The sequence below is a fragment of the Ornithorhynchus anatinus genome, chromosome 16, assembly GCF_004115215.2.
Source record: "Ornithorhynchus anatinus isolate Pmale09 chromosome 16, mOrnAna1.pri.v4, whole genome shotgun sequence".
NCBI classification, from domain to species: Eukaryota; Metazoa; Chordata; class Mammalia; order Monotremata; family Ornithorhynchidae; genus Ornithorhynchus; species Ornithorhynchus anatinus.
The window spans coordinates 26,381,448-26,409,349 of NC_041743.1; the positions used below are offsets into that span (position 1 = coordinate 26,381,448).

A 27,902-nucleotide genomic window follows, 5' to 3' on the forward strand; every position below is an offset into this window, starting at 1 on the left:
AAAGCAATTCCAGTTCTCCTGTTCCAGGCACTGAGGGTTGGGGGCCGGGCCAGGGGGCATGGAGGCCATTTCAGATGAGAATTTATGGAGTAAGACCCTGTTTCCATCATGAAGATGTTAAGTTCCCATAATTCCTTAGATTTCGCTGAGTACAAAAAATAGTTAACTTCAGAATTAATGAAAATCCCAATTTCTAAAAACAAAAAAGCTATGAGCATTTAGCCTCCACTAGATTTTAAAAGCTATTATCTCTAGCTAAACACTGAAAACAAGTACACACATGCATATATTCTCTATGTGCTGTGAAATTAGGAATAAAAGGAAAAGACTGTACCTTTCAGTTGGCCATAAATGTATTTAATAACCTAAGTTATCATTTCCTATTTGTACATCCTGATAAACAACATTGTGGTTTCAGGAATGTTTTCATTTAAGTTTTTCTACACTATCAAAACAATTTGAAAGACACATGTTTTTATGTGGCAGATTTAAGCTTGATGAAACAGCCCTTGACTTCTCTTGACTTTTTACTAGTATGTTATCATAGAACAGTGATACCCAAATGCAGAATTACAGTTGTAACATGAGCCAAACTTAAGGTCTTTCAGGCAGACGTGACAACTATTTTGTTTTCCTCAAAAAGACAATGGAGAGGGTGAATGTATGGAGTTTTGAAAGATATACTAAGACTGCTGAGATGATTTAAAACTGGTGGTTTACTATAGTAGTAGTAAGAGCTTTGATTTACAGTCAAGTAAAAATACCATCCTTCGTTAGCGATCATCTGCTACTGTTGTTGGGGCGTTGGGCACATCAATGTTTAGTGACTTGGTCTGGACAGCAGGAGGAGAATCCAGGATTTCCACAGCTCTTTGCTTATCTTCATTGAAATCAACAAAAACCTGTTCTTCACTAAAAGCTGAATGAAAAGAAAAGGGTGTCATCTACGCAGAATTGCTGAAAAGTCTCATATTGCTTTCAAAAACTTCACATATCTATCAAACCTATGTGGGTTTAGTGAGCTGAAACGGTCCATCCTTGAGGCATCCTGAACGTTCTTTATGCCCACTTAGGTTAGACCTTTGGTTAAACGAGCGATAACACTTCCATACTGAATTGACAAATCATCTAAATTTTTCATAGGTTTATTTCTTGGCAGAGGGGAGGATCATATGTGGATTATTTTCTGTGGATTATTATCTACACTATCTTCATGTCTGAGGAAAGAGACCAGGAGCAGCATAAATGTGAAATGAAAAACCAGTGCTCTTTGAATGCAAAACTTTGGCAGCATGTTGACATTCAGTTGCAAATACTGTCTTTTCCTTCCCCCTCATATACTGTGTATGTGCATGTGTGTATTCATATATATGCACACGCACACCGTATGAGGTGTGGAGAGTAAATTCTGAAATAGTTTTACAAGCCTTTAAGTTCTTGTTTTTCTGTTAAAATGTGTTTACTTTCCCCATCTTTTTGGTCTTTTCAAACGAAGCCATTATGCTACCATCAGGGAGAGCCCATGTGGTCAACCAGTCAAATCCTGAATGCTAAAGAAATTCCTTTGTTGCTATTTAATTAGCCGGATATAGTCCTGACTGCGAGCAGGCTGCTCCTTGGGTGGTGTGGTAGCAGAGACTGCTCGGGGCCATTTGCTAGATGGCAAACCGAGCTGTTTATGGATCAGTTGAGGGACCGAAGGAAGAGGGAAACTGGTAAATCCTATAAATGAATGAAATTTGGCCAGGTGAAGGTGGGGCTTAGGAGAAAGAAAACCACGGGTGAATTGGCAGAAGCAGCAAAACATCCTTAAAGTCTGCCTTTTTCTTGCCTCTGACTCTGCCTGGTGAGGGGGAGGTTTCAAAGTCAAGCTTGCGCTAAAAATGTTCCGTAAGTTGCTAACAATGTCACTGCATCTTTACTGAGGTGTTTACAGGTCGCGCACCCATTTTGGCCTTCCCTCTGGGGATTTCAGGATGTAATTTGTGTATTTCTACCAAAAATAGGCAGTGTGCGATCTGCTTGCTACCATATGAATGATTTTCAAAGACTGGTTTTCATAAAAAAAAAAAAGCTGCTTCGTATAAACCGAGTCCTTAGCCTTTTGCCACCCAAAACACTCAAATAAGGCAGTTGAGCTAGACTGCTGTCAAACAGGTTACAGGCAAAGGGACACATCTGCCTTTAGTTTTGCATACCCCATGGGGGAGAAGTCTTAAATGTAATCTGGATTGAAACAAAAAAGGTGGGTTGGAAGATCCCAGCCAATTTTGTTGAAAGTTTCACAGTCTATTCAACAGGAAAGGGTCCAAGTTTGAACATTCAGGTAAATAGGATAATCCATTAGGACAACAATATGTATTGTTGCACATGCCATGCTAATTTCTGTTGGTGCTTATTTATAGTCTTTGGATTTCCTCTAACCCCATGCTGAGTGATTTCTATTCTCCCTCCTCCATCTTTGTTCTCTGATTCATTACAAACTGAAAACAAGCAAGAAAAAACTCATACCCCAATGTTCTGCTCCGGGCAAGTTCTTCTTCTATAGCAAGCAGCCGGTTGTAACTTAGTCACCCGCTCTCCACGGGAAAGACCTCCCAAACTTTGATAAATCTAGTCCCACTCCAACGGCCTTTGGGAAAAGAACAGAATATTTTACAGCAGTGTCAGTTTTAAAAGGGAGAATCATTTTTTCTCCTTGTGGATCTGCCATTCTAACCAAGTAAGGACTAGGAAAAGCCTCTGGAGGAGAGGGACACTTTTCTTTAATAGTATTTATTAAGTGTTTACAATATGCCAGGCACTCTCCTAAGCGCTGGGGTGATGATACAAGCTAATCAAGTTGCAGACGGTCCCTGTCCTACAAGGAGCTCACAGTCTTAATCCCCATTTTACAGATGAGTTGACAGGCACAGTGAAGTTAAGTAACTTGCCTAAGGTCACAGAGCAGACAAGTGGTGGAGTCAGAATTAGAACCCAGGTCCTTCTGACGCCTATGCCAGTGCTCCACCCACTAGGATTTGCTGCTTCTCAACTGGGCAAGAAGGGGATCTTTTTAACCCTCTTTTACCAATGGTACATTTTGAAAAGAGACAGCATATTGAAACCCCTCAACCACATCAAAAACATCTCCTATTCAAATGAATATGCCACTGCCCTAGCTACAAAACACACTGAGAGGGGGTCTCATACTTTAGGAAACAGGTATAACAAATGAATAAATAAACCCAATTTAAGTTACATGCTTTCTCTCTAGGCAACAATTTTCCTTTTTTCAAAAGTTCAGCTATGCACATTCACAAAAGGTAGGTTTCTAGAGGGGAAGGAAGCCTATTTCATAAAAGGTTATATGACTTTCTCCCAACCTGCATTTCTCCTAAATATCAATTTATGATAAAAGCAGTGTTTGGCAATGCTGCAGCTGAACAGCTTTGAACACTCACAAGATCAGCAAGACTATCATCAGAAGATTCTCCATCTGAACTTCCTAAGATGGTGATGTGCCTCTGACCTATAAGCAAACAGTTCACACACACACATACACACACACACACACATATAAATAGTACATATATATTGCTCTCTATATAGTACAAAAGTATGTTTCTTACACACTAATCTCCCCTGTTTAGACTGTGAGCCCGTCACTGGACAGGAATTTTCTCTGTTGCTGAATTGTACATTCCAAGCGCTTAGTACAGTGCTCTGCATATAGTAAGTGCTTAATAAATACTATTGAATGAATGAATTCCTTTGGAAATTCTTGAAAATTAACACAATTTCAGATTCAAAATTTCCCAAGGATAAATCAAACAATAGTTTAAACCCTACATTCTCCCCCTTGATTTTACACTTTTCTGCTTTATTAGTATATTTTTCTGTCCAGGATCTTAGTCCAAGCTACATTTAATAATTCAGCCTATCATCAGCACTGCCTAGGCAGACTGATAAAATGGTTTTAAATGTTTTCTTTACCTAAAACCAGGTGGGTCTGAAAAGTAATAATAATAATGATAATGATGGGATTTGTTAAGTACTTACTATGTGCCAAGCACTCTTCTAAGCACTGGAGTAGATACAAGGTTATCAGGTTATCCCATGTGGAGCTCACAGTCTAAATCCCCATTTTATAGATGAGGTAACCGAGGCACAGAGAAGTTGTGACTTGCCCCAAGTCACACAACTGACAAGTGGCAGAGCCGGATTAGAACCCAGATCCTTTGCCTGTCAGTCCTGTGCTCTGGCCATGAGGCCACATTGCTTCTCTAAAGGGAAGTAACCAGCTTACAAACTAAACGGTGATTAGGTGGAAAGAATTAGTCCCCCTAACTCCTAGTTAGGAAGCTCTGAGTAAAGTTTGCAGCCTCTGTCAGTGGAAGAGCTCATTCAATTAATCATATTTATTGATTGCTTATTGTGTGCTGAACACTATATTAAGCGTTTAGGAGAATACATTATAACAGTCAACGGATGGATTTCCTGCACACAGTGAGCTTAAAAACATCTCCCAGGTTCAAGGTTAAGGAGTAGTGTCTGTGTTTAGTAGCCTGATAAATATTAGGCAGAGATATAAAGACTATATTGTTAAATAGGTTCCAACATGTATCAATTATGCACTTGGGATAACTTCATTTATGCCCAACCTTTGTAAGATGTTATGTAATTATTTGATGAAGGACTGTAGTCTGTAGTGTTCTTAATTAAATGCCACACTGCTCTGTCATGGCAAAAATAGAGCAGGAGAATTGGATTAGGTCATGGACAACTAAATGATGGACCAAAAATAACCCTGGGGAATAGGCCTATGTAATCTTGGTTCACTTGCAGCCTCTGAAAAACCACTGGTAACAGACATGCCTTCTCACCACATCTACACACCTGGATGGGGCTCATGCACAGCATCATTTCAAACACAAAGACAATTATATTGCCTGATTTTAGATGTGAGGTTCAGCTCTGTGGAAAAGTAAACCTCATAGAATTTTAATTTAGCTTGGTTAGTTATAACACCCACATGAAACCAAGATGAATTATGAAATGGTTGTTGGTGTATTTCACATTGACAAGGAATTGACACTATTCCATACAGCACCAATTGGAGCTTTATGGGAATCAGTCAGGATAATACTAATTGGGATGTTTAAAGGTTTACTGAGTGCTAAGCACTGGAGTAGATTGGGCAGAGTCCACATGAGGCTTTCATTCTAAAGGGGATGGGGGATAATATTTTATCCCTACTTTAAATACAAGGAAACACAGATAAATCAAGTGGCTTCCCAAGGACATACTTTAAGCAAGTGGTGGAACAGAGATTAGAACCCACTTCACCTGGCTCCCAAGACCATGCTCTTTCCACTAGGCAACACTACTTCTCAGTACATTACAATCATTCTGACAAACCTCCAAATGCACAGACGACTGCACTGATGGCCTTGAGGAGCTAAAAAACACTTCTCATTTCATGGCTGTCCTGAGGATTCAGCAGTGTAATCTAAGAAACATCTCTAGTTAATTTCTCCACACCTAAGAAGGTTTGAACTCAATAACTATCACTGATCGATTGATTGCCCATCTCATTGCCAGACCCGAAAGGGTTTCAAAACCTTACTGAACCTCTATCAGTTAAGTTTTACCTCCTTGTGCCAGCTTGTAGCATTTCTAGTTTTAGCAAAGATAACAGCCTTCTCAAGTTTATACATATCAATCAGTCATATGAATTGAGTGCTTTCTGTGTGCAGAACACTGTACTAAATGCTATGAATGAATTCATTTCATACCGGATCTATCAAATCCATATTTGTACTCACTTTCGATAAGCTTGGTTACATCCACGAGGTCACACACCGTAGCTGCATTAGTATATTTTAGGACCAGCCCACTGGATTTGGGTGTATTTATGTTTGATCGTCTCGAAGTTTCGAAATGCTTTGGCTGCAGTTTCTGCAATGATGTGGCATTTGGAACCAAGAGCATTGCAGATGTTCTTCCACTGCTCATTGTCCTGTGTAACATTAAAAGAAACATGTGTGACATTCTGGAAAACAGAATGCTGCACACTTTCTTCTTCTTAATACTAATAGCGAGCAGTGCCTTTCTACCCAAAACAAGATGTCGCTAAAATACAAACTTGTTAGATCAGGCCCACATCTGAAAGCCTTAGAAGGTTTAGAAGGATTCAGGTTGTTGGCAGTGCTAGAAGGCAGGGTTTCCACTTCTACTTTTTTGTTAAATATTGGCATTTGTTAAGTGTTTACTATGTGCCAGGCACTGTACTATGCACAGGATAGATTACAAGATAACCAGGTTGGGCACAGTCCATGTCTCCCATGATGACTCACAATCTTAATCCCTATTTTGCCTATGAGGTAACTGAGGTACAGATAAATTAAGTCATTTTAAATTAAGGTCACACAGCCGAGATGTGGCGAAGCTGGGATTAGAACCAAGATCCTGTGATTCCCTGGCCCGTGCTCTTTCCACTAGGCCATGTTGCTTCTCATTACTTTCTCTAGTGTATTCTCCCAAGTTCTTTTAGTACAGAACCATTAATTAATACCAGTTGACTGATTGATCAATTGGTCTTGTACTTCAGGCTGCTGAAGGCACTCCTGGGAATGGACCATCTCTGATAGTGATCAGAATCTAAGGGGAGCTTGACATTGTGATAGATCAATTTGAAGAATTTCTCCAGGCACTGGTGCTCAGTGCTATAAATCCTGGTTTGTTTTTTTTTAATTCAGCAGGAAATATTTTTGTTATTTCAAAATGAAGCGAGTTGTAGGCACAGTCATCTCTGCAGCTGATCCTGGTTTAAGGATGGCCAGTGCTTAATTTGCACAGGGACCGGTAAAAGACTTAGCCCCCAGCACCTCTGGGTCTGACAGTATTACTGCTGCTGAATATGGGGAGGGATTACTGTCAAAGTCATTGTCAAAGAAGCACTAGACTGCTGGCTAGATGACTTCATGTTTCCTGATTAAGGCATATTAACTGCATAGAATGGGACATTCTGTCTGGTAACTGTAAGGAGAAGATGGAGTAGTCACACTTACCTCTTTCCTCAAAGGATCTATTAATGCAATAATCGAAGGAAATTTGTTGACTAGGTCCACATACATATCGACCATCTCATCTGGATTCTTGAATGTTCCCACGGTCACTTCGTACTTTCCTTTACCCTGACACACAGAAATAAAATGTTCAACTGTAATAGAAGAGGTGGGAATGTTGTCTATATGGAAGTGATAGGATTGGCTTTGGATTTAGAGTCCGAATGGCACAATCTAATCGTAGAAGTAGATTAGCTGGGGTAGATAGAAGATAATCGGGTCCCACGTGGGGCTCACAGTTTAAGTAGAAGAGAGAGCAAGTATTGAATTTCCATTTGGCAGATGAGGGAACTGAGGCACAAAGAAGGTAAGTGACTTGCCTAAGGTCACACAACAGACCAGTAGCAGACCCAGGATTAGAATTTAGGTTTTGTAACTCCCAGGCCCAGGCTCTTTCCACTAGGCCACACTGCTTCTCTGATTACTGATAAGCATTCTGACGTGATCACTGACAGTGATGGATATCAGGAGAGGATCATCTTGGAAATGCTTGCATTTTATGCCAAATAGTATCTGTTTAAGCACCAATTTAGATGAACAAAAATGGTTTGAAATGTTTTAGTAGTTCTAAGTCCAATTCTTGGGTTCCACTTCTTTCCTGGATGGGAGCTTATATACAGAGGAACCCCAGGGAGGCGCATGGTATGGGAATGACTGTATTTAGAATTATAAAATGATGCCACATAACTGGCCATCCATTTTACATAATGAAGGAAAAATGCCCATAAAATAGTAAGTGGCAGTGAGAACTCTGCCCACACGGACAGATTTATCTATTGAACCCAGATAGGTTCTCAACAGGCAATTAATATATTACATTCCAGTATTTGCTTTATCACATTTCACTGTGATAGTTAAAACCAGCATTGGGCATCTGAAATCTTGAAAAAAGAATACAAAATGGTGACTTACAGGGAGTTGCTTCTGTTCTGGGGCTTTGGGAGCATTAGGCTATTTTGGTTTTCTTCATATTTGTCCCAAAATTACATCCACAAGGGATTTTAAGAAAACGGCAGTCACTTGAAATTTTGATCCAAAGACAACCAACATGGAACCCGGCAGGTTTGACTGAAAAGAGATTTCATTTTGGGTCCAGGAGACCTGGGTGTGTGCTCATTCTATTTCACTACCCACAGCTCCGGTGCTGGCCCCAGAGAATAGAATTATTGGCTCGCTACCGCTGCCCTCTCCCTTTCCTGATATATAATCAGTAACCTGTGACTCCTGAGAGCAGAGATGTAAAATTCCCAGTACCCAGAAGCTCACCACATCCCCAGATCCCAATATTAATTCTCCGAGCCTGTTGGAGAAAGCAGAAGGGGCCCAAAATCTTGGAATTGCCTCAGACATCCAGAAAATCATGCCAACCTCTGCTTTGGAGGGAAATGGGGGAAAGGAGGGCACTACCCTCAAACAAGCAAAAAAAAATGATAATTGTGGTATTTACTAAGCACTTACTACATGCCACCTACCGTACTACGCGCTGGGAAGATACAAGATAATCAAGCTGGACACATTCCCTGTCCCACATAGGGCTCACAGTCTAAGGGTGAAGAAGACTAGATACTGAATCCTCATTTTATAGATGAGGAAACAGGCACAGAGCAGTTAAGTGACTGGCCCAAGGTCACACAGTAGATAAGAGGTGGAGTCAGGATTAGAACTCAGGTCCCCTGAGGAATAATAATAATGGTATTTGTTAAGCACTTACTATGTGTGTGCCTCGGTTACCTCATCTTTAAAATGGGGATTAAGACTGTAAACTCAGTGGGACTTTGTCCAACCTGATAAGCTTGTGTCTATCCCTGTGTTTAGTATAGTGCCTGGCACATAGTAAGTGCTTAATAAATATATTTTAAAAAGTGCCCTGCCTGTGCTCTTTCCACTAGGCCACACTGCTTACATGGGTAGCATATTGGCCAGCACTTACGTACATATCTATAATTTATTTTAAAGTCTGCCTCTCCCTTTAGTCTGTAAACTCCTTGTGGGTTGAGACGATGTCCTCCAACCCTAGTCTTGTATGCTCCCAAACAGTTAGTACAGTTTTCTGCACACAGTAAACCCTCAGTAAATACCATTAATTGACAGAGTGTGGGATCATTTTTTAAAAACTACACTCAGCTCTACCAGAGCACATACTCTTTTAATATGCATTTTGGATAGGAAATGTAGAATTAGGGAACATTCCTCTGACAACACAAATCTATGAAACACAGTGTTTGAAGACGAGGATATGCATATGCATAGGGAGGAGATTAGGCATGAGCCTGGGATTTAGGAGGTCGTAGGTTCTAATCCCGCTCTGCCACTTCTCTGCTGTGTGACCTTGGGCAAGTCACTTAACTTCTCTTGGCCTCAGTTACCTCTTATGTAAAATGTGGATTGAGACTGCGAGGCCCCATGTGGGACAGGGACTCTGCCCAACTCGATTTGCTTATATCCACCCCAGCACTTAGTGGAGTGCCAAGCAAAAAGTAAGCGTTTAATAAATACCACAATCATTATTATTATTCTCTGCATGTGGTGGACACAGTATGAGTACTACTACAAGTTTTCCTTAATGTGGAGTTCTTTTAAGTTGCAACCCATGCATAATAGAGCGGGTGCACATATGAGTTTCAAAAATCAAATGGATCTACTATATCGGCTGTTTAATAAAACCGAATGATCAAACAGATAGAATGATGGTTTCCCCTTTTCTAATTAAAAGATAATTAACCTGGTTTTGTGAACTTTTTAAATTATCCATGCCATAATTTAACCAAATGAATTTAGCTGTCTCCATCTAGTTCATATTTTCCATTAACCCAATAGATTAATTGAAAACAACCAGCAGCGTTATTTAGAAAATATTCATATCAGAATAATAGTGATAATTAGAACAATTTACTCTCTCACTCTTACAAATACTAATTCAACAAATAAGGATTTAAAAAAATGACTGGAGAAGACTGAATGTAAAACTTACATAGTCCATTAATTCATGCGCAGCACAGTTGATAGCTAAATTCAGGTTTGTTCCTAGTTCTAGCCCAAGATTAATGCAGATTCCTTGTAATAAGAAGCAGCGGCTGGTCCTGGCGTGTCATAGCCCAACGTTAAGCAGCCCAAATGGGACATTTTACCAGTTGTTTCTTGCTGAAAATGAAATTTTGCAGATGAATATGGGTTACAGCTCACCACATGGCCTGATTCTCTTCCCTCCCAAATCATGAGATGTCACTTCACCTTCAGGATTCCATTGGTGTGTTGAATGAGTGTATTTTCCCAGTTTATTTATTTAATAGTAATGGTACTAAGGAGAGCTTGACTTGGTGCATTCTGCTAGACTTGATGGTCTATATCCTAGCTAGAATTACTTAGTTCTCTTCCCAGATCTGTAAAACTTGAGGGAGGGAAGGAGGCAGAGAGATAGATAGATGGAAAGGGGAAGAAATTTGAATGGAAAAAAAAAAGAGGAAGGAACAACTGAAAAATGGGATTAATCAAGAAACCTTCAAAAGTAAAATAGGAAAGTGTCCAAAAAGCCAGGAAAGTTGAGAGGAGTATGCATAGTTGGGGAAAGCAACTGACTTGCCTCGCACTTTCCCTTTCCCCCCTTAATCTCCTCCCCAAACTCCTTTTTCATTCTAAAAAGTTGTCTTCCCTGCTTCTACTCTACTTGAAGGTCCCAGCACCCATGATTCTTCTCTCCAGTCCTGAGAAGTTTTCAATTAATCAACTGCGTAATCCATCTTATTTATTCAGCACTTACATTGTGCAGAGCACTGTACTGAGTGCTTGGGAAAGTACAACAAAATAGTTAATCTATTTTTGATCTACTTTCACTCACAGTTTATTTGCAATGAAAGTGCAAATAACTTAAATAAACTCCCTACCTACTTGCTGCTCTCTAAAACAAACCAGCCCACACATTTTGCTTCCTCTAAATGCAACGTAATCATTGGACCCTAGATCTCGTCTGACTCACCGACCTGTTGCCCATGCCCTGCCTCTGGCCTGGAATACTCCTCTTATGGGACAGACAATTATTCTCCCCACTTCGAAGCCTTATTAAAGGCACATCTCCTCCAAGAGGCTTTCCCTGCCTAGCCCTCATTTCCTCTTCTCCCACTTCCTTCGCTGTCACCACTGTTTTGCTCCCTTTTATTTACCCCTCCATCAATCCTGCAGCACTTACATATCTGAAATTTTTTTTATATTAATGTCTGTCCTCCCCTCTAGACTGTAAATTCACTGGGGGAAGGGAATGTGTTATACTGTAATAATACTAATAAGTTGGTATTTGTTAAGCGCTTACTATGTGCGGAGCACTGTTCTAAGCACTGGGTAGATACAGGGTCCATCAGATTGTCCCACATGAGGCTCACAGTTAATCCCCATTTTTACAGATGAGGTAACTGAGGCCACCGAGAAGTGAAGTGCTTACTACAGTGCCCCTGCACACAGTAAGCTCTCAATAAATGTGAATGATTGATTGACTGAAGTGACCAAGGCAAAAACAGCATTCTAGGGAATTCAGGCCCCCACCCGCCAAGAAAGGAGGAAAAACTCCTCACAAGTCAGGTTTTTGGGACTCATTCAACTTCCTCTCTCCCAAAACCCAGAGTCAAAGTGATTCTGAGTTACGATTCCTTTCTCTCTCAGCTCCAGTAAGAGCAGCAGCAAATGCAGGAAAAAGAGGGGAAAGAATCTCCCCCTTCTTTTTCATCACTACCATTCTAAGTAGGGAAGCTCTCAGGGAAAGAGTAGAAGAGAAACATATTCAATACAAATTTTAACCCACTTTTAAAGACTGAAAAGTGTAGGAAGCCGAGGGAAACCTCAGAGCTCAATAAAAACATCCATCTGATGCGAGAAGTTAAGTGACTTGCCCAAGATCACATAGCAGAGACACGTGGTACAGCCGGGATTAGAACACACGACCCTCTTTCAGGCACATGGTCCTTTCCACTAAGCCAAAATAGAGTACTGGAGCCCTTAGCAAGAATTTCTTCCCCAGAAGGCGAGATCGTATCTGGGAAGCAACAAAGAAAATGGATCTGCATCTTAGCAACTTTGCTTCTGCAGGGAAGCAGTACGGCTTAATAGATGAGCGCAGGTCTGGGAGTCAGAAGGATGTGGTTCTAAACCCGGCTCCGCCACGTCCTATGTGACCTTGGCAAGTCACTTATATCTTCTCTGGGCCTCATTTACCTCATCTGTAAAATGGAGATCAAGCCTGTGAGCCCTGTGTGGGACAGTGACTGTGTCCAATCTGCTTACCTTGCATCTACCCCAGTGCTTAGAACAGTTCTTGGCACATACTAAGTGCTTATCACAATACCACTATTATTATTATCTGCATCCATGGAATAGGTGGGTTAGGGAAATCTACACTCCATGCCCCAAAACACGTTTTCAGTCGCGGGTGGGGGGAGAGAAGAGTGGGTATGGGGGTAAAAAGAGCGGAGGGGAGGGAGAGAAAGGAGGAAGTGCTTGTTCCTCACACTCTGGAATTAGCACCCCCTGCTTAGACCACTTATCTACTGTGGGATCACAAACCCCTTCAGAATATCACTGAAGTTGGAGAGACTCAGGGCTCGGTGTTATTTCAAGATATTTCCTTGATACCAAAACCAAGTCAGTTGGTGAAACAGGACATATGATCATCACTTCTAAATAAATTAGGCCTGCCCTTAAATCCAGGAATCAGTAGCTCGAGTTTGATATATCCCACTCACTGGATTTCATATATTACGGAAGAGCAAATGCGGACATGGAACTACCAACTCAAAGCGGATGGTGACAGCATTAGCTAGTATTAAAACTACCCTAAGAGCCCTTTGTTACTGACAGACCATCAGAGATGTCAATGATAGTGCCCATTAGGAGCCCTTTTCAAAAAACCGCTCTAGTTGAGAAACTATTATGCTGAAATTTCTCACATTATGTAGCTTTCTAAACTGTATAATCACCTCCTAATCTATAATTTTACCAGTACTCTTGGGTCAAAAGGAGGCAGATGCAAACAAATTAATATTCAGCCCTTTGAGGAAAAAAAACCCCACAAAACAAAAACCAAGTGCCTCGAATTGATAAAGCAGTAAAAGTTTTCTGATTTTAAATGGCTGGGGAGGGGTTTTTTTTTTAGATTTCTATTTTTCTCTGCGAAGCTTTCGAAAGTAGTTTTGTGATCTTCCAACATCCAAAACATCGACATGGGGTCAGAAACGGTTATTTGTGTGCCCTGTGTAAAATTAAATAGTTGCCTCTTCAGTGGGTGCTCCTGCCCCTGCAGTTCTGTGGATCAATGATTCTCCAGTGGCTGACAGACCACCCCACTATGTGAACTCAGGAGTGGGGTGGTTCATTCTGAGTGGAAGCTTTGGGAGGACCACAGTACTAAAAGCAAGATTAGCAGGTACTATAGAGATCAAATGCTCAAGCACTGGACCAGCCACACCCACAATCAGATAAAGTTCTTCAAACACTGCAGTTTTAAAGGCCGGATCAACAGAATAAATAGGATCGATTAACTGAATCGAAGAACCACGTGTTTGTCACGTAGAAAGGAAAGATTCTGGCTTACTAAACTAATCAATTAATCGATCGATGATATTTTTGAGGGCTTACTGTGTGCAGAGCACTGTAGCACTGCAGTAGGTAGGATCCCTACCCACAGAGAATGTGCAGTCTACGGGGAGGACATTCAAATAAACCAGGATGCAATGGATTGTCTGCTCATTCAGCACACAGTGATTGCTACCTTTATCTCAATGATTATTATCTTAATCTCAGTGTGGGAAAGGTTTCAGTAAGGTTTCGAGAATCATCGTGGCCTAGTGGATAGAGCAAGGGATCGGGAGTCAGAAGGACTGATCCTAACCTCAACTCTGCCACTTGTCTGCTTGTGTGACTTGGGCAAATCACTTAACTTGTCTCTGACTCAGGTACCTTATCTGTAAAATGGGCTTAAGACTGAATTGTATATTCCAAGCGCTTAGACAGTGCTCTCTGCACATAGTAAGCGCTCAATAAATACGAGTGAATGCATGAATGCCATGTGAGACTTAGACTGTGCCCCAACCAGAGAAGCTTGTATCTAACTCCAGTCGCTTACTATAAGTGCCTGGCACATGAAAGAGCTTAACAAATGCCATTGAAAAAATAGGTGTTTGGGTCCAAAGGGTTCTGCTTTGTTAGACAGGAACAGAAAGCTTTTTGGTTCCTACCATTCTGGCTAGCCATGCCCTTTTTAGGAAAGACATTTGTCATGCACATTTCAAAATTTAAAGTTTCTTCTGGTCACCGATGTTAACTACTTGCAAGTTTGAAATCCAAATTCACTTCCTTACCAGAGATTTTTTGCTTCCATCACGAGCTTGTTTTTTATTCTCCGTTTTATGAGGGCTGGAAGTCTATGGAAGTTAACAAAGAAATGTCAGAGAGCATCATGTAGGATTACAGGCAGTCACCCTAGGAAAAACATCTACCGAATCACTCCCCGCCACTACTCGACTGCAACCGAGCAATGCTTAAGGCCACGTTTATATTGACTATAAAGTTCCAAGATTTTGACTTTGGACAAGGGGCGGTCACAGGGAGGGGGAGGATCAACTCCTGGGAGGCAAAGGGCACGCACCATTGTCCTCTTAGAATTGGGGCGGTGGAAATTGGGAACTAATTGCTTCCCTCACAGATTTGGGGGTCAGAGCAGGCAGCTGTAGCTAGACCACCAAGCCCCTCGAACTAGGGACGGCTGGAAGATTTAAACTCAGAAGTGAGTACACTGGCCTCTCTCCAGCCTTGCCCTTTGTCCACATGGCTTCTTAGCATCACACACTTCTTCCCCTCTTAAGATGGCGATCCCATTGTAGTCACGACATTAATAAAAGTCAATTCCCAACACATCACATGCCAACCTTGCCTTCTTTTGTTTCAAGAGGTTTTTTTCCACCCCCCCCCCCATCCCTTGTCCTATTTTGGAGGATTACACAAAATAAAATCATGACCAACAGGTGCTTATTTGCTTTTAAAAGGTTTTGCTGTTGTGGGTAGTGATGCGGCTTAACAGCCCGGTTGATTCCCATTGGATCAGCTCTCCGTGCAGTGTAAACCTATGAAACTGCTGTATAGAGACCCGTTATTTATGGGAGGACGAGGTTCTTTAATGAACTTCAAAACTCATTATCTGAAGCTTGCAACTTATTCCTCTAAACCAATTAGAATGCAGCTGTTTTAATAATGGTTCAGCGTTAGAGTCTAACCCTTTGTTACATATAGTCACATAAGTTGAAAATCGGTTCCCGGAGAAATGACTGTTCTCTATTTAGAAGGGCCTTTCTTTAAAAAAACAAAAACAAAAACCCCCTTTTTAATAGCAAATGAGTGCAGCTATTCAGGAATCACACAGGAAAATTCAAGCAAAGTTATGTTGAGTGAGAATTTGGCACACAATAACTGTCACTCATCTGCAACAACACCCATCAGCCAAATGATTGCATCTGTAGCAATCACTCTCACTGGAAACAAAGCACTGTGATTGCAATAAACCACAGCCCTAGGATACATCTCCCTTTTTGAAACTAAAAACCATGGCGTGCCTGAAAAAGTTCATTTTAATAAATGCTCTGAATTGTCTCAAGTTTTAAGTGACTGAGGAAAATCCTCAATCCAGCTAAAGAGATTCTGGTGCTTCGGTATTATCTTCTGTTACATTAGCAAAATGAATGGGTGGTTTATTAAACCTGCAAAGACATATCATGTTACAGCCTGGAAAAAAATTATTTTTTTTGTGTGTGTGAATTCAATTTCTGTCTTGTGTTAAGAAGAAAAGTCTGAAATTTATCAAACACTAAAATGGGGCTTTTAATGATTTAATTCTTAAAGCATCATTAATTTTTTAAAAATTACAAATAATTAGATGCCGGTTGTTACCAATCTGCAACTTTCAAATATGGTAATAGTAGTAGCCATAGCGATTATTGAGCACCTACTTGGAGTGTACTTTGCGAAGCACTTAGGAAGTAGAGAATGAAGGGACCTACTCCCTACTCACAAAGAGCTTGCACTCCAGCTCTAACAAGCATAAAAAATATTTACAGCTAGAATAGTCAAATAAATAGCCAAGGACACAAATGTTCATGAGTTCTGAGGAGAATGTAAATAGTTTGCAAGTGCTAGAGTTGGCTGAAGGAATGGTATGGTTTGGGGTGTTGGGAAATTAACTGGGGAGGTGAGATTTAAGGAAGGGTTTGAATGTAGGGAGAGCTGTGGTCTGCTGGATTCTGGGGAGGGTGTACCAATCAGGGGAACAGTGTGAACGAGAGACAGAGGCAGGAGAGCCAAGAGCATGGTACAGAGAGAAGACTGACTTGAGAGGAGTGAAGACAGTGAGTTGGGAACTAGAAGCTTCCCAAAGAGAAAGCAGCGTGGCCTAGTGGAAAGAGCACGAGCCTGGGTGTCTGCTCTGTGACCTAGGGCAAGTTACTTCACTTCTCTGTGCCTCAGTTCCTCATCCGTAAAATGGGGATTAAGACTGTGAGCCATATATGGGACAGGGATTGTGTCCTACTTGATTTGCTTTTATCTATCCTAGAGCTTAGAATTCAATAAGTGCTTAAATACTATTTATAAAAAGGGCAGAGAGAAATAGGTAAAGTAAAGCCTTGAAGCTATTCCTTCCCAGTCTTTCACTGCAACCTCCTCTGCCTCCCATCTTGTAACTGTGAGGGGCTCTCAAGATTCAGTTCTGGGTCCCCTTATATAGCCTCCATTTGCCTCCATTCCATTGGAGAACTCATTTTCATGGCTTTTACATCTGGTGAACAAAAGGGTAACATTAAAGATGGAAATCAGTCCGTAGAGAAGAGGCCTAGTGGCTAGAGCACGAACCTGGGAGTCAGAAGGTCCCGGGTTCTAATCCCACCTCCACCGCTTGTCTGCTGTGTGACTTTGGGCAAGTCACTTCACTTCTATATGCCTCAGTTATAATAAAACGGGGATTAAGACTGCGAGCCCTATGAGGGGCACGGACTGTGTCCAACCCAATTACCTCGTATCTACCCCAGCACTTAGTACAGTGCCTGGAACAGAGTGAGGGCTTAAATGCCACAATATTTACTGTTGTTGTTATTATTAGATGTGGGGGACAAAACAAGATAAGGGAGTTAGGCTAGGATGGGGACCTGAAAAGGCAGGTGTGGAAGGAAAGAGACAGAATAAAGAAACAATATAAAGCTAGTACATGCCTCCCACGTGGAGAGGTAGCACAAGCCCAGTGGAGAAAATAGGACAAGGGTCACCCATGACTCCACAAGTCATGAGCCCGACTAGACAAAAAACATGGCCCAACATTCATTCATTCATTCAATCGTATTTATTGATGAGCACTTACTGTGTGCAAAGCACTGTACTAAGCATCTGGGGGAGTACAATACAACAACAGACACATTCCCTGCCCACAACAAGCTCACAGTCTAGAGGTATAAACCAAAAAAGGGATGCCCAGAGAAGAGGAGCTGGGATGATGGTGAAGGAGCTAACGAGGACCAGGAAGGGCCAAGAAGGACAATCGGGGGAGAGGGAGTCTGAAACTTTGTAACTATTGTGTGCTGTGATACATGCCCCTCTGAACCGCAGCCTGAGTAATAAGTCCCTGAAACTGAATGAGTCTGCCACTGTACTCACCCCGAACCTGGGCTCCTTTTACTGCCTCAGGAGAGGCTTTGTTTTTTGAGGGTTTAAAAAATTGTATTTTGGGTTTTTGTTTTTAACGGTAGTTATTGAGCACTTAATATGTGCCAGACTCTGTTCCAAGTCCTGGGGCAGATACAATATAAGCAGGTTGGACACTAGCCTTGTGCTGCATGGGGCTCACAGTTTAAGGAGGAGGATTTAATCCCCATTTTACAGACGAGGAAGGAGACACAGAGAAGTTAAAGAACTTTACTAAGGTCACACAGCACATGGAGTTGGGATTAGAACCCAGCTCCTCTGACTCTCTGGCCATACAGTGCCCAGTGCTTAGTACGGGACCTGGCACATAATAAGCACTTAAATACCATAATAATTATTATTAAGCCACTCTGTTTTGCTAGGAATTGGGGCCTAACATCAACTACCATTATCTACATGAATGACTCCCAAATCTACCTCTTCAGCCCTGCCCGCTCTCCATTCTCAAAGCCTACTAAAAATCTTATCTTCTCCAAGAAACCTTCCCTGACTAATCCTCATTTCCCCCACTCTTGTGTTACCTGCATATTTACGTCTTTACCTCAATCACTTTGACACTCACCTTCAGGCCCACAGAATTTACGTACATAACCTTTAACTCAGCTGCTTCCCCTAGCTGTAATTTATTTTAATAACTGCCTTCCCCACTAGACTGTAAGATCCTTGTGGACAAGGATCAAGTCTATTCACCAGTGCTTAGTACAGTGCTCTGCACACAGCGCTCAATGAACAGCATTGATTGATCAAGTCTTCGGACTTGGCTATAGGGCGGTCACTGGTGACCTTAGGGAGTGCAGCCTCAGTAGAGTGAAAGGGTTGAAAACCAAATGGCTGAAGAACAAAAAAAAAGAGTAAGTGGAGGTGAAATTAAGGAATACATGAGTTTGGACTGGATTGGGAACATTGGAGAGAAACAAGTGTTGGAGAGAGGGCTTTTTTTTAAGTGGGGGAGAGTTGCATAAATTCAAAGGCAAGGAGCAAGAGGGGAGGCAGGAGAGTAATAATAATAATGTTGGTATTTGTTAAGCGCTTACTATGTGCCGAGCACTGTTCTAAGCGCTGGGGTAGACATAGGGGAATCAGGTTGTCCCACGTGGGGCTCACAGTCTTAATCCCCATTTTACAGATGAGGGAACTGAGGCACAGAGACGTTAAGTGACTTGCCCACAGTCACACAGCCGACAAGTGGCAGAGCTGGGATTCAAACTCATGAGCCCTGACTCCAAAGCCCACGCTCTTTCCACTGAGCCACGGGAGCAACTGATTTAAGGAGGCTGGTGGAAACAAAGTCCAAAAGGGGTGGGTTTAATAGATCGAGTGGGAGGTGACTTGGGAGAAAGCGGCGACGCACAAGAAAGATGAAGAAGCTTGATAAGGTGTTTTGTGGATGAAGGAACTCTCTCCTATAGTTAAGATGAGCCTCATGGGTCTGGGAGCTAGAGAAACTGGGTCCTCATCCTGGTTCTTCCATTTACCTGCTGTGTGACCTTGGGCAAGTCACTTCACTCCTCTGTACCTCAGTTCTCTCATCTGTAAAATGGGGATTCAATACCTGTTCTCCTTCTTACTTTGACTGTGAGCTCCATGTGGGACAGGGACAGTGTCCATCCTATCTTGTATCTACCCCAGCACTTAGTACAGTGCTTGGCACATACTGAGCCCTTAATAATGGTATTTGTTATCCATCTTTTTATCATTCAAGGCATATCTATTTTTCAAGAGCAGTTTTTGACTTCTAAATATCTCAAAATTCAGTAGCTAGATTATCATTACTAGCTTTACTAATGCTGGGCTTAACCTTAGTAGGTTAGAGCCCTGTGAAGTTGCTGAAATTCTATAGCTTTAGATTAGCTTTTTCTATAGCTTTAGTTTAAACCTAGGAAAATATTCACAGTTGTTCTTAGTAACCACACTCATCATTTCATTAGGCAATCCTTGAATCTCTTGACTTACCGGATCAAGCAATTTCATAATTTGTTTCTGAATCTCTAAGAGCATTGTAAGGCCCTGTCAGTGGAAAAAAACCAAACATATCAAAAGCTAGTTAACTTTCTGAACTTTAAAAACTATAACAGAAACTCCTTACCGTCGGCTTTAAAGCGATCACCTTGCCCCTTTCTACCTCACTGCTCTATTACAACCCAGCCTGAGCATTTACTTCTCTAATGCCAACCTGCTCACTGCACCTTGACCTCATCTACCTCACCACCACCATCTCACCCACATCTTGCAATACCCTCCTTTTCATATCTGACAGTTAATCTCTCCACCTTCAAAGCCTTAATAAAGGCACATCTCCTCCAAGAGGCCTTCCCTGCTTAAGCCCTCATTTCCTCTCCTCTTTTTCACTTCTACATCACCCTCATTTACTCCCTTCATTCATCTCCCACCCCACAGCACTAATGTACGTATCCATTATTTATAATAATGTCCAACACCCCCTCTAGACTATAAGTTTGTTGTGGGCAGGGAACATGACTACCAACTCATATTGTTATATTGTACTCTCCCAAGTGCTTAGTATAGTGTTCTGCACACAGTAAGCACTCAATAAATACAATGATTGATATCATAGTAATCTAATTTCAGTAAAGACTATCTGTAGGGAAACAGTCTAGAACAGGTCTATCAGAGGCATGGACAAACTCTACAAAAATGTATTCCCATCTTGTTCTTAGAAAAATAAATAGGATTCCTTCTAAGTGACAACACTTAATGTTAGTTTCAAAAAACTGGACTTTGTTGATTTAAAATAACACACATTTGACTACAGGCTCTTAACAGATGCTATTATGAACACTCCAACATTCTTCAAAGTCTTCCGATCCTAATTTCCCATTATGAAATCTACTTTAGTCCCGAAGCAAGGGTGTTGGTGGGCTATCAGAAACTCCACCTATATTTTAGGAATTTCTCACCTACCCATCCTGCTATTTCTTTGAGAAGAGGGTCAGCTTTGGGCAGGTGTTGCAAGAAGGTTTTGAGTGATCAAGCTGTTTGGGGGAGCTAGGGTTAAGTCAACAGAGGCAGATCCTCTAGATCCTTTTCTCCTCTAGACATTGTGCTCATTGTGGGCAGGGAACGTGACTACCAACTCTGTGGTATTGTGCTCTCCCAAGTGCTTAGTACAGTGCTGTATAATAAGCACTCAATACCCCTGAATGATTTCAAAATTAAACTGGATCAGTTCTCTCCAGCTGCCTCGATCGTTCATTCTGCAGCTACCGCTTCCTTGCCACTATTTCTACTACCCATTGCTTCTGCCTCTCCTGTCATTAGGTCTTCCCTTGAGCTACTCGTTTATTTTTTGGGTTTGCATACTCCATAGATCGAACATTTAACCGGGTAGAGGTGTAACCGAGTTCTGATTTGCTTCTTGGTTCTAACCCCAAAAGCTTTCCTCATCTTCCTTTCATTTCTTCTGTATCACAAATGAGTAAGCCCTCAAATGTACTAAGCGCTCGGGAGAGTACTGCAGAGTTGGTAGACATGTTTCTGGCAAAGAAAATCAATGCGATTGAAAAGCATGTTGTACTTGTTTGGCCGTCAATCCAGGGTGAGGTATACAAATCACTTCCTTCATGAGGTTCAGTTTACCAGCTGATGATTTCCCACAATTTAGAAGTGTCACCATAAGTAATGGCATAACCAGCTCCTTGGGCAGTTCCTGAAATTGGAGAGAGTCATGTGAAACACAGGAATATTTCATCCTTTCCGTTTAATGGTACTTGACATTGCAATAGGTGATAAACGGTACCTGGTTGTGCTTCAGTGATGCAATATAGAAATACAGAGGGCTGTTTTTAAGGGCAGCACTGGCTTTGGCAACAGCTAATGACACAGCTCCTATCGCCCATGCTTCCACTAAGCACTGGTTCAATAGTTCCGCTGGTGGGATAGGTTTCTCTGGAGAAGGCTCCTTCTTTCCTGGAAAGAATAAAAGCACCGTCAAAATGTTTTCTTGCTCTGCTCGACCAGAAAGAAATGCAGTCTTGGAACCTTTGGTCCCTGACCCTTTTTCCCTCGTAGTGTTGCTTTCCCCGCCACTGTCCCAGCCACTATCTTAAATTAAGCTTTCGTCACCTCACATCTAGGTGACTGCTACAACTCTTTTGCTGGTCCACCATAGGCAAGTCACTTAACTTCTCTGTGCCACAGTTACCTCATCTGTAAAACAGCGATTGAAAATGGGAGCTCCATGTGGAACAAGGACTGCGTCCAGCCTGATTATCTACCCCAGCACTTAGCACCTGGCATATAGTGAGTACTTAACAAATACCATCATTATTAAAAATTAAATTAAATTTAAAAATGAATTATAATTAATAGCATCTTCAACAGGTCCCTTTGCATTCCCATGTCAGGTTCAATTGAACTGCATACAATTCCAAGCACTGAAAATGATGGTCATCAATGTGAAAATATTTACTTTACCTCTCCATTTCAAACATTACCCCTCCTATTTATATTTTCTTTTGGAGGAATTTGACCCTTTCCTCCCCAAATTAAAAAGCAGCAAAAGTCCTCAGGATAAGGATCGAACTTAAATGAACAACAACAAAAAGAATCAAGCCCTTTCAAAAGTCTCAGTGGTAGGGAGACAGCAAGCAAACCCCTTTAACCACATGAGACAACCAAAGATTGTTGGCTGATGAGATCAGATGGCTAGAGATTTGAAAGGAGGGGAACACTAAAATTTAACTCCCTTAAATGGAATAAGAGAACTCCAAATACCATAGCAGGTACCTGAGTACTGGGATTTTTTCCCCAAAGGTGCAACACGAGGTTACCTGAGTAACTATGTGCAGCATCACTGAGTAGCGATCCTTTCCTCCAACTACCTACTTAAGTCTGCATTTTCAGATTTTGTGCTCAATAAATACAATTATTACTATTATTACTTCCTTGCAATTGTGGCATCTTAATAAATCTTCCCAGGTAAAGAATACAGGAGAACCATTATCCAGTTTCCAGACTTGGATCTAAATGATATCAAAACATGCTCTGCTCTCACAGGTCGCTTGCCCAAACCCTCCCCAAAATGGTAATAAAGTCTCCTTCCCAGTCCAACCCTTAATCCTGCTCTTGATACTCATATATACCTGTGGGAGGGGCTGACTGAAATGGGGGTATTCAGGGGGACGGTTAGAGGATGTGGAGTGATTATGGAGAAGCTTTGTGACCTGGTGGATAGAGCACGGGCCTGGGAGTCAGAAGGACCTGGCTTCTAATCCCGGCTCTGCCACTTGTCTGCTGTGTGACCTTGGGCAAGCCACTTAACTTCTCTGGGCCCCAGTGACCTCATCTGTAAAATGTAGATTAATACTGTAAGCCCCATGTGGGACAGGGACTATGTCCAACCTGATTAGCTTGTAACTACCCTAGTGCTTAGAACAGTGCATGGGGCATAGTAAGCACTTGAATACCATCATTATTATTATCATGCAGTGCCTAACCAGGATTTTGGCCTCTATGGCCAGCAGGCACCTGGCAAATGGACTGAGGCGGCCACCGAGCCCTGGCCGGTTGCCCTACCCTCAGAATAGAGTGGTGCCAGCCGAGGCCAAGAGCGGGAGAAGGGCAGAGAGGGGAGAGAAGATGGATGAGCTAGGATGTCCTCAGAACAGGCTGTGGGACAGTCCCTAGACCAACCTTTCTTGCACTGGGCATCCTGATAGTGGTGGCAATTACAGTCCCTCTTTAATTCATTCTCTCCCACACCATCTGCCAGTCTTACCCGCAACAACCTGCGCCCAACCTGACCTGATTCCCGGACACTAAGTTTGCAGTCCATTACAGTAATTGTGTTTACTAGGTGTCAGGCACTGTGCTAAGCGGTAGGGTGGATACAAGCAAGTCCGGTTAGACACGGTCCCGTGTCCCAAGTGGGGCTCACAGTCTCGATCACCATTTTACAGATGAGATAACTGAGGCACAGAGAAGTTAAGTGACTTGCCAGGGTCACACAGCAGACAAGTGACAGCGCTGGGATTAGAACCCATTACCTTCTGACTGCCAGACCCGTGCTCTATCCACTACGCCATGCTGCTTCTTTCATTCATTAATAGTATTCATTAATTAGTTACAATTAGTAACTAGTCATTAGTAATTCACAATTAGTTATTCATTAATAGTATTTATTGAGCACTTACTATGTGCAGAGCACTGTACGAAGCGCTTGGAATGTACAGATCGGCAACAGATAGAGACAGTCCCTGCCCTTTGACGGGCTTACAGTCTAATCGGGGGAGACGGACAGACAAGAACAGTGGCAATAAATAGAACCAAGGGGAACAACATCTCATTAAACAATATTAAATAGAATCAAGGTGATGTACATCTCATTAACAAAATAAATAGGGCAATGAAGGTATATACAGTTGAGCAGACAGTTGGTGCTACTAGGCACCAGAAGGTCAAATTGGGTCAAGGTAGTTAATATTATGATTTAATTAATAAAAATAATGATATTTGTTAAGTTCTTACTATATATCAAGCACTGTTCTAAGGACTGGGGTAGATACAAGCTAATCAAGGTTGGACACAGTCCCTGTCCCACATGAAGCTCTCAGTCTTAACCCCCATTTTACAGATGAGGTAACTGAGGCACAGAGAAATTAAGTGACTTGCCCAAGATCGCACAGCAGACAAGTGGTGGAACCGGGATTAGAATCCAGGTCCTTCTGACTCCCAGGCCCATGCTCTATCCACTAGGCCATGCTTGTTCCCTACTCCCTTTCCTTTCTGAATGTCCCAAGTGGATCTGTATCCTTTAAGCACTTGACATCCACCCCACCCTCTGCCCCACAGCCCCTATGTACATATCTGTGATTTATTTTAATGTCTGCCTTTCCCTCTAGACTGTAAATTCCTTGTCGGCAGGGATCAGGTCTACCAATTCTGTTTTTGGTGTAGCACAATCTCCTTAGCTACAGTGCCTTAGCCCTCCCTGCTGAAATCTCCCCTGGAGACAACAGCATAGGACAATCATCCGAGACCTGGTTTATTTCCTTTCTTTTTTGCCAGCGGCAAAACAGGTAACGGTGATGATGTCAACACGGGGGATGATTTGTTGTCCTCAGCCTTCTCTAGTTCTTTATTTTCTTTGTCTTCTCGGGCTCGCTCTTTAAAGTATTTCCTGGATGGGAGAGACATGCTATTAGAATAAAGCTTTCAGCTCTACTCTTCTAAAATTCATCTCACAGTAGAATTTCCAAATTGGAGGTGCAATATTAAAGACTGTATAATGAATTCTTCTTTCAATTTCTTCAGAACCAATCCAGGAACAGTTTAGCACTTTAATTATCAAAGCAAAAAACTTTGCTTTGCTCAATACTATTTTGAGACTTAAATCATGGAAATTTTTATCCCTCTCCAATTGAAAAAAAAATCAATGTAGGAATTTGAAGGTCTCATTGGAAGGTTATATGGAAAATGGTAGCGTTTATAAAAATAAGGGCACATTCAAAGAGGTTGGATTTAATTTAGGGACTGTTGGCTTTTGTCTTTGAACGAGAGACTTCCTTACAATAAACACATAAACTAAACGCTAAAAACTGTGGAATTTTAAGGGCAGTTAAATAGTAGTGAGCTTTCCATTGCTTCCTCTATTCTTTGAGCCTAATAACAGTGATTTGAGAGAGGCAGAGTTTTGAACTTGATTTTCCCTATTCCAAACAAGGGATAAATGTAACAGGAGGAATGTGCTGTATGAAAAACTGTCCACAGGCCTACATTCACACAAGCACCTGTTCATTTCCCAAAAATCATTAAAAAGAAATTATCTGTGTCACAGGATTTCTTACAAATGCTTCAATGCTAAGAATATCGGAAAACAAGTTTCCATTTTGAGTATGAGGGCCAATGGAGAGTGGTACTTCCAGGGGGTGGGGAAAAACAAAGAATCTGGAAAAAAGCCAGGGGACCATAGATTAGATGTTCCAGGTTTCACCACCTTGGCAGCTCCAACAGGGAAACCTCTGGCATGATTTTGGACCCAGCCAGGAGCAGTGGAGAAACCACTCTTCTGCCCAGTTGCATTTACGTGGCCATTCTCATGGGCTCCGTAATCCTAGAGAGGCATGCAAGAAGCAGAGCAAGACTGATACAGACAGGAACAAGTACCCACACAAAGAGCAGAAAGGCACAGGGTAAAACTATTTGTCCCCTTCCAAATCAGCTTGTCACTCCTTTCTTCCATTTTTTTTTATGGTATGTGTTAAGAGTTCCCTGTTTGTCAAACCCTGTCCTAAAAACTGGGGTAGGTAAAAGTTAGTTTGGAGTTTGGACGTAGTCCCTGCCCCATAGGGGGCTCACAGTTTAAGTAGGAGGGAGAACAGGAGCTATGAGGCACAGAGAAGATCACGTACTAGGCAAGTGGCGGAGCCGCGATTTATAATCAAGGTCCTCCAACTCCCAGGCCTGTGCCCTTTCCACTAGACCGTGCAGCTTCTTGCTGTTCCTCCAGACCCACCCAAGGTGAGAATCACTGGAGACAAGAAGTGAGTCATTGTATTCTCTGCCAACAAGGGCTCAGCTGAATTCCATCTCCCGTACACTTCCGGGTCCTTATTAGGGTTTTGGAAATTCAGACTCTCAAAAAGCACTTGCTCTGACTCCAGGAGATCGAGAGAGTTGGGGGTGTAAGAGCCAGGGCTGGGGACCGTAAGAGCAATATATAAACGGGGTGATCTATGAGGCGTTGGAGCCCCAGCTTTGAATCTAACAAAAAAGTCTCGAATCTAACCCTAATCAATCAATGGTATTTACTGAGCGCTTACGCTGTGCAAAGCACTTACACAACAGAGTTGGTAGACATGTTCCCTGCCTATAACGAGTTTCCAGTCAGAATCAGTTTTCACTGAGGCCTTTGTAGGGACCTGGGGACAGAAGAATGACATCAGGATTCCAAGCGTTTAGTACAGCGCTCTGCACATAGTAAGCGCTCAATAAATACTATTGAATGAATGAATCAGGATTAAAAAAATTGATTTGATCAAAATTCTCAATCCCACATTCATTATTTCTGCTCTAAACACCTTTTTACAACACATTTTGTAGAATAGGATTTTAAGTTGAAACAGTTCCAAGTATGAACAACATTTAAAGGTACATTTATTAAGCCTTACCCAAGTAACTTGTCCACTTCATACTGGTCAGTAGGCTGTAGCCCTAGAAGCATTTCATTCAGGGGCTCATTTACCCAGCGCAGGGCAGTGATGATGGCTTCATTTCTTTCTCTTTCCATTGTAAGCATGACCTCTGGTGCAGGTTGATCAAGCACTTCAAGGTGAGATGTAATTGTGGAGGAGGAAACACTCTGAAAATAATGTAAATCATTTTTACAAACAATCATTGATAGTTAATATTTTTTTTTACAGCTGGTAGGTGGAATGGATCCAATTTTCTTTACTGATTTATATGCTTCTAAGGTTGAAGTATTTATCTTTTCACTTGAGGAACTTTTTTTTTTTTAAAGTGATATTTGTTAAGTGCTTACAATGTGCCAGGCACTGTTCTAAGCACTGGAGTCGATAAAAGCTAATCAGGTTGGGCAAAGTCCACATCCCACATGGGGCTCACATGGGTCTTAATCTCCATTTTACAGATGAAGTAACTGAGGCACAGTTTCTCTCTCTCTCTCTCTACAGTCTCTGGGCCTTTGGGTTATCATCTGGAGTGTCTCAAAGTTTATCTACAGGACTTGCAGCAAAAGGAAAGGAACCACCCCTAAAAGATACCTAGCAAATAGTATATATATGATGCTAAACTTCAATAATGAATTGCCATTATCACATTTCATCAATCAATGGTATTTAATGAGCACTTACTGTGTGTAGAGCACTGTACTAAGCGTTTGAGGGAATATAAGGAGCATCGGTAAGAGCTGTTAGTCTGGCTCTGTGGCCAATCAGGTGGGCACACGGAAGTTAAGCTCCTTGTGGGCAGGGAACGTGTCTGCTAATTGTTATATTGTACTCCCCCCAAGCACTGAGTAAGGTGCTCTGCACACAGTAAGCGCTCAATAAATACCATTGAATGAAAAATTAAATCTCCTTCTTGCCCAAGATC

At 41.8% G+C, this 27,902-nt stretch overlaps 1 protein-coding gene across 1 annotated transcript in view; it reads right to left on the reverse strand.

The window, feature by feature from the left end:
* Positions 1–335: 335 nt before the first annotated feature.
* The window catches only part of ENO4 (enolase 4), a 31,843-nt gene continuing 4,276 nt past the window's right edge, over positions 336–27,902 (reverse strand). The window contains 16 exon segments of the mRNA XM_007668401.3: positions 336–919; positions 2,513–2,564; positions 2,566–2,601; positions 2,603–2,632; positions 3,444–3,511; positions 5,808–5,911; positions 5,913–6,001; positions 7,053–7,178; positions 10,081–10,194; positions 10,197–10,250; positions 14,450–14,512; positions 19,785–19,838; positions 21,367–21,498; positions 21,589–21,758; positions 24,830–24,969; positions 26,960–27,150. Coding sequence (XP_007666591.2) covers positions 774–919; positions 2,513–2,564; positions 2,566–2,601; positions 2,603–2,632; positions 3,444–3,511; positions 5,808–5,911; positions 5,913–6,001; positions 7,053–7,178; positions 10,081–10,194; positions 10,197–10,250; positions 14,450–14,512; positions 19,785–19,838; positions 21,367–21,498; positions 21,589–21,758; positions 24,830–24,969; positions 26,960–27,150 — 1,569 coding nt within the window. The 3' untranslated portion in view covers positions 336–773.